The sequence below is a fragment of the Myotis myotis genome, unplaced genomic scaffold (genome assembly GCF_014108235.1).
Source record: "Myotis myotis isolate mMyoMyo1 unplaced genomic scaffold, mMyoMyo1.p scaffold_m19_p_12, whole genome shotgun sequence".
Lineage (NCBI taxonomy): Eukaryota > Metazoa > Chordata > Mammalia > Chiroptera > Vespertilionidae > Myotis > Myotis myotis.
This window is the reverse complement of record NW_023416316.1, coordinates 6,273,203-6,282,976: the sequence shown is the minus strand read 5'-3', so window position 1 is coordinate 6,282,976 and position 9,774 is coordinate 6,273,203. Positions and strand designations below refer to the sequence as shown.

The 9,774-nt window shown below is 43.3% G+C and overlaps 1 protein-coding gene across 1 annotated transcript; it reads right to left on the bottom strand.

Moving 5' to 3' along the window:
- Nucleotides 1-220: 220 nt before the first annotated feature.
- HSPA5 (heat shock protein family A (Hsp70) member 5) lies at nucleotides 221-4,898 on the bottom strand. Its single transcript, XM_036329665.1, has 9 exons — nucleotides 4,758-4,898; nucleotides 4,463-4,674; nucleotides 4,125-4,356; nucleotides 3,578-3,715; nucleotides 3,163-3,275; nucleotides 2,671-3,061; nucleotides 2,311-2,548; nucleotides 1,827-1,994; nucleotides 221-1,132 (listed from the first exon to the last, which is right to left on the bottom strand). The coding sequence occupies exons 2-9, from the start codon at nucleotides 4,582-4,584 to the stop codon at nucleotides 570-572; spliced, it is 1,965 nt and encodes a 654-aa protein (XP_036185558.1). The 5' UTR covers nucleotides 4,585-4,674; nucleotides 4,758-4,898; the 3' UTR covers nucleotides 221-569.
- Nucleotides 4,899-9,774: the final 4,876 nt, after the last annotated feature.

The following is a 9,774-nucleotide window of genomic DNA, read 5'->3' as shown; positions in this document are numbered from 1 at the left end:
AAGTTTCATAAGGATAAGGGGAAATAGGACATTTCAAACATGTTCCAGAAAACACCACTCTTGGGCATTGTGAAATGACCCTTGCCTAAGTGAGGATATGGGTGAATTAAATTGAAGTTAGGCAAGTTCCCAGAGTTACCTCAAAACCCCACCCCCCATAAGAATCTAAACCTAAAATAAATGATTGACCTAATTAGAAAGCTTATCACAAAAATTAGACCAGTGTAAATAACAAACATTTATTGGTGTCACTTATGGTAGAAAATAAAGTTCCTACACCAGATGCACATGACCCAATTGTTAAATAGAACATTTCCACGGTGAACACACGCCCTAACCAGCTTCTTATCCACTTTTTACGGCAGCCAATTTCTCCTCTCCCCCGACCCCAAGACATGTGAGCAACTGCTAATGAAAAGCAGTAAACAGCCACTTGGGCTATAGCATTTTCAACTCCACTCTGAGGTGAAGATTCCAATTACATTTGAGACTTAAGTTCTCTCAATTTTCTCCTAACGAAAGTTCCTGAGTCCAGTATTTACAATATTACAGCACTAGCAGAGTAGTGTCTACAACTCATCCCTGTCTGCTGGTTCCTCATCCTCAGTTGGGGGAGGGCCTGCACTTCCATAGAGTTTGCTGATAATTGGCTGAACAATTTCTTCCAGTTCCTTCTTTTTGGCTTTGAAATCTTCAATGTCAGCATCTTGGTGACTTTCCAGCCATTCAATCTTTTCCTCTACAGCTTTTTCCATGGTCTCCTTATCTTCAGAGGAAAGTTTACCTCCCAGCTTTTCTTTATCTCCAATTTGATTCTTTAGAGAATAGGCATAACTTTCCAACTCATTTCTAGTATCAATGCGCTCCTTGAGCTTTTTGTCCTCCTCAGCAAACTTCTCTGCATCATTGACCATCCTTTCAATTTCTTCAGGTGTCAGGCGATTTTGATCATTGGTAATTGTGATCTTATTTTTGTTGCCTGTACCTTTGTCTTCAGCTGTCACTCGGAGAATGCCATTCACGTCTATCTCAAAGGTGACTTCAATCTGTGGGACCCCACGAGGAGCAGGAGGAATTCCAGTCAGATCGAAGGTTCCCAGGAGATGATTGTCTTTTGTCAGGGGGCGTTCACCTAGAAGTTACACATAAAAATCTTGTTGTTAATGACCAACATTAGTACATGTAGATCCTTGCATTTCAGTCTGTCAGAGCCTACAGTGGCAAGGGCACTCCTATCAAGCCAGAAGTGTGTCATGGGTCTATAAGTGACAAATGGGACTAAGTGAATTAAGTTCCTACTAACTCTCTCTCCCTCCCTCCCTCTCTCTCTCTCTCCCTCCATATATATATATATATATATTATCAGAGAGAGAAGGAGAGGGAGAGAGAGAAAACTTCAATGATGGAAGATAATCATTGATCAGCTGCCTCCTGCACGCCCCACACTGGGTTGTGGGCATGTGCCCTGACTGGGAATGGAACTGTGGCATCCTGTTTTATAGGACGACACTTGAACCACTGAGCCATGCCATCCAGGCGTTCCTACTAACTTTTAATTGAATTTCACCGGCTTTACATGAACCCTTTTCTTGTTCTTATAATTTAGAGCTAGCTCAGAAATTATTTTTAATGGGTAGTAGTGCTAGGAAGCTAGGTAAGAACTAGATTTTAATGCCAACTATTCCCAACTCAACACTAGTTAGGGACCCCCATCTGAAAACACAGATATTTCTTTCCTAGTCATTTCAATTCAATAGAGTATATTAAAAGCAAGAAGTCATGTTGTTCACACACATACCATGATATTAACAAATATAAGCAATTACCTTCATAAACCTTGATTGTAACAGTTGGTTGATTATCAGAGGCTGTAGAAAAGATCTGTGACTTCTTGGTGGGCACCACAGTGTTCCTTGGAATCAGTTTAGTCATGACACCTCCCACAGTTTCAATACCAAGCGTAAGGGGACATACGTCAAGCAGTACCAGATCACCTGCAAAGGTAATGACAGAGTTAATTTCTAATTAAAGAATCACAGAATTACTAAGCAGTCTCCCCATGACCAATACAACTTTATCTTCTCCGTTTTTCTATTTGGTTAGGTTCTATACAAAACCATTTTAGAAGCAGTTAAGTAAATATAGTTGCTAAGGATCTTAAAAGTGCACCAGGTCTTGACCTTACTGTACCCTTTACTAGGTATGTGACCTTGATGCTCATATTCTATTGCTTTCTAAAGCAACAGCTAATTATACTCTCCCCATCAAGCTGCTGAAGCACTGTGAAAGATGCTTGCAACATTAACCTACCTGTATCTTGATCACCAGAGAGTACACCAGCCTGGACAGCAGCACCATAAGCTACAGCCTCATCTGGGTTTATGCCACGGGATGGCTCCTTGCCATTGAAGAACTCTTTAACCAGTTGTTGAATCTTTGGGATTCTAGTGGAGCCACCAACAAGAACAATTTCATCAATATCAGACTTCTTCAAATCAGAATCTTCCAGCACTTTCTGGACAGGCTTCATGGTAGAGCGGAACAGGTCCTAGAATAAAAGACAATAATTACTATTATGATGCCTGTTATACTGACTTATTGTCTAGATTTCCAAATGCATTGTCTCAATCTTACTAGGTCTCATCGGCAAAGCAAAAACAAGGAGCGTACCATGTTCAGTTCTTCAAATTTGGCCCGAGTCAGGGTCTCAGAGAAGTCTTCTCCTTCAAAGAAGGACTCAATTTCAATTCTTGCTTGGTGTTGAGAAGACAGGGCCCGTTTGGCCTTTTCTACCTCCCGCCGGAGTTTCTGCACAGCTCTGTTGTCTTTCCTAACATCTTTGCCAGTCTTCTTTTTGTAGAGCTTGATGAAGTGTTCCATGACACGCTGGTCAAAATCTTCTCCACCCAGATGAGTATCCCCATTCGTGGCCACAACTTCGAAGACACCATTATCAATGGTGAGAAGAGACACGTCGAAGGTTCCACCACCAAGGTCAAACACAAGGATGTTCTTCTCCCCTTCCCTTTTATCTAGGCCATAAGCGATAGCAGCTGCTGTCCTGTTAGGAGAATTAAAAAGAAAAAAAAGTTCAGATAAGTTAGATAAGTTTTCAATTTCTCTATTTAGCAACTATACCACGCCTTTGAATTTAACACTTACGGCTCATTGATGATCCTCATAACATTCAATCCAGCAATAGTCCCAGCATCTTTGGTTGCCTGGCGTTGGGCATCATTGAAATAGGCTGGTACGGTAACAACTGCATGGGTGACCTAAAAAAATAACAAAAGGTAATTGTCTTTTATCACATGGCTTTACCCTTATTTAAGTTAGTCAAATCATCACTTTAGTTTCTAAGCTAGTTTATTTTTAAAATGGGCATAATATATGTAATTTTATACCCAGGTAAAGTCCCTGGCATTTCGTTTGGCCTACAGTAAAGTATGCACGTAATTAAAACTGATAATACATGAAAGGCATTCAGATTCAAATTATAAAAACAATGAAGGCATTTATACAACACGACCAAGAACACGAATAATAAAAATATTTAACATGTTCTAGAGAAACTTACCTTCTTTCCCAAATAAGCCTCAGCGGTTTCCTTCATTTTAGTGAGAACCATGGCAGATATTTCTTCAGGAGCAAAAGTCTTTGTTTGCCCACCTCCAATATCAACTTGAATGTATGGTTTAGTTTTCTTTTCAACCACCTATTTTAAAGAATGATTATTATTGCAGACATAGAAGCAACAACACTTCAAACTTTAAAAAAAAGGGGGTTTGTCAAAAAAAAAAGAGGGGGGGGTGGAGGGAGAGAGGGTTGTCTGAGAGACATTTCCTCCCTTTACAGTTTGATTTACTTTGATCCCCTGGAGCTAAATACTGACCAAAAAAACTTCTCTTAATCTGGAACTATGGTGGACAGAGTAGTTATGTGTGAAGTGTGTCTGCAAACTTTAGTAAATTCAGTAACATACCAGAATCATTAAGTAAATATTATTACATGTACCGCGCCTCTATCCTCTTTTGTCGTCAAGACTGTTTTTCCGAAACTTCTCCATCTTAAATACTCCCACCACCACCTCCCACTTCCTATCCCGTGAAAAAACCCGGCCGAACCTTGAAAGGCAAGAACTTGATGTCCTGCTGCACAGACGGGTCGTTCCACGTGCGGCCGATGAGCCGCTTGGCATCGAAGACCGTGTTCTCGGGGTTGGAGGTGAGCTGGTTCTTGGCTGCATCGCCGATCAGACGCTCCCCTTCAGGAGTGAAGGCCACATAAGACGGAGTGATGCGGTTGCCCTGGTCGTTGGCGATGATCTCCACGCGGCCGTTCTTAAACACCCCGACGCTGGAGGGGGAAAAAACCCACAAACGAACGGAAACCATCAGCTCAGCCATTCTCACCGCAGCCCACGGGGGAAAGCCCCATTCTCCTTCCCACAAACCCCACTTACCAGGAGTAGGTGGTCCCCAGATCGATGCCGACCACCGTGCCGACGTCCTCCTTCTTGTCCTCCTCATCGGCCCGCGCTGCGCCGAGCAGCAGCAGCACCGCAGCCACCAGAGAGAGCTTCATCTTGCGTTCGCTGTCGGTCAGCAGGCAGGCAGGGCGCCGCAAGCAATCCAGGCACAGGCCCAAGCAAGGAAACGCACCGAGGTTACCGATCTGAGGGAGACAAGGGCCCGGGGTCAGGAGGAACAGTGGACAAGACGAAGGGCAGGTCCGGAAAAGCAGGCCTCGGCGCTTACCTCTCTACCTCTCGCACTCACGAAACCCCAAAACCAGTTAAGTGTGTAATGACTCGGACAGCGATTACCTCGCGGTCCCCCGACTCCGTTTATATACCCTCCCCCCAGCCCCGTCGTGGAGGCCGCCGATTGGTCAAGGCTCTGCTAGTTGGAGCCCGCTGATTGGTCCAGGCCATCAAGCTGGCCGCCACCGATTCGAAGCAGCTGCCTACGCAACTGACGTCACCGCTACGCCCCTAGGGCGGACTCATTGGCTGCTGGTCGCGCCCAACAACCACCAATGGGAGTCCACATCCGCTCCCGTGAGCTGGGCCCATTGGTTCAGCCGCTGTCCGTTCCTCGTGGCGACCTCTCACCCGGAGGCCGTTTCTACCGGTAACCGCTGAGGTCCCGCCTCCACGCTGGGCCCTCGGAGGCCGGAGCCCGCAGGGGGCCTGATTTCCCCCGAGACCGTGGGGCTTCAGGCCTTTGCTTCTCCGCAGTCCGCCTGCCTCTCCTCTGCCCCTCATCCCGAAGCGGGAGGCGGCTCTTTCTCTTCCCGGCCTCCATCCTGTCCCATGCAGCAAGGTCTCAGCGTAGGTGCTATGACCGCCCGAAAACGAATCTCTCTGCGCTTTATAGCCACCACCGGTACTGGTACTAGGGGTGTGCGAGCCTCTTGCTGCTCACCGGCCGGCGGCCCTCGAGCCGGGACCTGCTCATCGGCCGCCCGAATCATGGCCCCTCCTAGTCAGTAGGTCGCCCCTGCTTCCCCTGCAGCGATCTTTGTCTAAACCAGGCCTCTCCACATTGCCCTGCCCCAGGGTAAGTCACAGGACAGGCCGGGCCAAAGTAATGATCTCCGATCCCTGAATCCCCTGCCCACTGTGACCACACGCTCCCCGAAGAGCTTCTGATGCCATCGCTCCCACTAGCGTCATTTTTCTAGTGTACGTTGCCCCTTTCCTTCCCCTTCCCTGTCCGTCGTTTCCCTTTGTGGCTCACATTACCATTCGCAAGACCTTCCTTCTCCTTTATTATAAAAGGTGGCTTTCTACCTTCACTCTTTTTGTCTGATTGTGCTTTTGGTCCACAAAGACTTCTTCTTTTAAAATATATTTGTATTGATTTCAGACAGGAAGGCGAGGGAGAGAGAGAAACATCAATGAGAGAGAATCACTGATGGGCTGTTTGCTACACGCCCCCTATTCGAGCCGGGCCATGTGCCCTTGACCCCAGTCGAACCTGGGACTCTTCAGTCCTCAGGATGAAGCTCTATCCACTGAGTCAAACCAGCTAGGGCCACAAAGACTTGTCCAGGATGCCTTAACCTTGTGTAGCATTCTGCAGCAAATGATACAGGGTACTATCTACTTGAGGTTTACTATGTACCAATCCCCATGTCATTCAGTCCTTACCGTTGAGCATTTGGCATTTCCCATTTTCTAGGTTAGAACATTGAGAAAGAAAGAGATTAACTAGCTTAAAAGTCATAGAGCTGGTGAGGGATGGAGTTAGGATCCCCCCCCCTTTTTATTGAATTTATTGGGGTGACATTGGTTAATAACATTATGTAGGTTCCAGGTGTACAATTCTATAATACATCATCAGTATATTGTGTTCACTACCCTGTCAAGTTCCTTCCATCACCATTTATTACCCGCTCCCATTTACCCTCTTGTACCTCTCCCATGCCCCTTTCCCTGTGGTAATCACCACACTGGTCCGTGCCTATGAGGGGATGGGATTAGGATCCAAGTCAGCATGACACCATAGCCAATGCTCTTAGCAATTTTTTAAAATTAGTGAATACATTCCCCACTGAATGTAGTTTTGAGATTCATGGGTATGGACAGTACTGTGTCCACAGAGCATTGAAACATCTTACACACAGTTCACTAAGATGCTGAGTGTAGGAGTCAGTACTCAGGAATTTTCCTCTAGGCTCTTTCAAGGTTATACTGGTGACTCAGAATTGACTCCATTCTTACTATCAAAGTTGCATCAGCCATCTCTTTGAACAGGGCTTGTAATACAGCAGTAACACTGACCCTTCGTTAGGTTGCATCAGTCTATTATCAAGCCAGAAATCACCATTCAGCACTGGCCCAGTGGCTCAGTTGGTTGGAGTGTCGACCTGTACACTAAAAGGCTGCTGTTCCTGTTCCCAGTCAGGGCACAGACTTAGGTTTTTGGGTTCCATCCCCAGTCAGGGCAAGTACGGAAACAAGCAATTGATCATTCCATGTATCAATGTTTTCTCCTTCCGCCTTCCACTTCCTCTCCTTCTAATAATAATAAAAAAATTCAATAAAAAAGAAATCTCTAGCCACATTACAGCTTCATATCAATTTGAGCCAACTTCCTGTATACAGGGTGGGACAGAAGTAGGTTTCAGTTCTTTGTATAGAAAATAAATAGTAATGTAAGAATAAACTTTCTCATACAACTGTAAACCTACTTTTACCAATCCCTGTATATCACAGTTCACTTCTATTAAAAACAAAGCTTTCAATTTCAGCCTCACCTTTGATTGATGGAGTAACCTTTTGCAACTCTCCTCTTTCTAAGATTTAGCAGTGATATCTGGCTAACTTCTGAGGGGAATTGAGTATATTGATGGTTGTAATATCTTTTTAAAGCCAATACATTAGGTATATTATATGTTATATTCCAAAGTGTGATCATATATGGATTGAATAGGGAAATGTACAGATAAATCTAGTTTGCTAAATGTTAAATGCTGATAATAGTTTTCAGTGCCAATTTATCAATATTTTAGTAAGTGCTAGACACTAAGCTAATTGCTTTATGTATATTTTCTGTTTTAATCCTTATGAAAGCATTTTTAACCCTTACTTTAGAGCTAAGGAATCTGAAGCTTCAAGAGGTAAAAACATTTTCCCAGAAGATCACACAGCTGAGAAGATATGGAGCCAGAATTTGAGACTGACAGTTTGATTTTTAATTTCTGTAGTCTAGGTTGTCATCCTGAGCTTCGAGTTTATAAGATTTTGTTTTAGGATATAGAGTAGTTATATAGTTTGCAAACATTTTAATAAGGGGTCATAGGCAAATGTAGAGTTTATCCAATAATTTAAACCACGTTGCTTCACTTGTGTTCCCGTAAATAAGAAAATAAATTTCCATTTCCTATCTGATCTCAGAAAGCTAAGCAGTTAGGATTGATTAGGGTTGGATGTCATTTCGCTTCTAAATCTTGCTTTCTGAAAGGGAATGAAGGGAGAGAGGTAAAGGAAAAGTCCTAAATAATTGATAAGTTGAATGTTTCACATGCTTTTTTGGAGAGAATATTCAACTTAAGAGGTAGGGCACGTGAACATGGGAAAACAACCTCCCAGAGCCGCAGTTTCTCCACCAATTGAATGTCAGGGATTTCTGTCCTGCCTGTCGTAGTGGCTTGTTGCAAAGATCAAATGAAAAAGTACTTGGAAAATTGTAGGTAGTGGTAATGTACAATCATGTAAATGTACAATGAGGAGAAATTTCAGAAGCTCCTCACAAACACCACCTCCTTGCTGGAAATATTGGGGGGGGGAACACTTCGTAAAGTATGTGATTATCTAACTGTATACCTGAAACTAATACAAAATAATATTGAAAGTAAACTAATTTAAAAATTTAAAAACTCCGCCTCTTGAGAGCCAATTTTGAAGATTTCTTTCAATGAGAAATAATAACTTTGGTGATAAGTTGAATTTGACAAAGATTTTTGGAAATGCTGCTGCATCTAATTACTCTCTTAATTGGCCACATAAATGTCTTTTATTAAAGGACTGGGAATAATTTCTCAACCTTCAATAAACAACACTGAAGTAAAACAAAAGTATCTCCCTACACCTGAGCTGGGAGCAGTACTAGGAAAAAAATCATGTCATTTTTTTCTTCTTCTGAAAGTATAATATGCTATGCAATAAGTTTTCTTCTTTGTCTTCACTTTTTAAAAGATAATTTTTAATTAATAGATAACCTTCACCTCCCTTCCCATACACACACACAAATGAAAAGTAAACTGCAGCCCTAGCCGGTTTGGCTCAGTGAGTAGAGTGTCGGCCTGCAGACTGAAGGGTCCCAGGTTCGATTCTGACCAAGGGTACATGCCTGGGTTGTGGGCTTGATCCCCAGTAGGGGGCATGCAGGAGGCAGCCAATCAATGATTCTCTCTCATCATTGATGTTTCTATCTCTCTCTCCCTCTACCTTCCTCTCTGAAATCAATAAAAATATATTTAAAAAAAAGGTAAACTGCATTTTTTGTTATACACACACACACACACACACACACTAGAGGCCTGGTGCACAAATTTGTGCACGGGGGGGGGGGGGTCTAGCCAGCCAGCCCTATGGGGGTAGATTAGGGCGGGGCTGGCCAGGGGGAGGGGCTGTGGGCAGTTGGCCGGCTGGCCCCACCCCTGATCAGGCCAGTTGGCAGGCCACAGTGGGTGTCATAGTGACTGGTCGTTCTGGTTGTTCTGGCATTCTGGTCGCTGGCTTTTTATATATATAGATATATACATATATATTTTTTTTGCAGGGGGGCGGGCGGTGGCAGGGTGGAAGAGGATATGCTGTGTTAGAAAGTGTGATAGAGAGGAAAGACCATAGAGTTTGGAAGCATAAAACTATGAGCTCCAGGTCTGTCACTTAACTAGCTGTGATTTAGGGCAAGTCACTTAATCTCTCTTATGCTATTTACTAATTTGCACAATGGATATAATTCTGCCTCCTCACAAGGTTGTTATGTTTAAGGTATTTGATTAATTGTAAAGCAATTTAACTTTATCCATAAATTTCAATTTCCTTTGAAGTAAAATAAGTATAAAGAACTATATGGAATTTGAGTAATAATACTTGATATGTATATCTATATATCTTAAATCTCTACATTTTAAAAATAGGACATATATGTACATGGTATAAAATTCAAAGAGTACAATATGCAATGAAAATAAATCTGCCTGCCACCCATTCCCTAGCCCTGTTCTTGTACACTGGTAAAGGTAACCACTGTCAACACT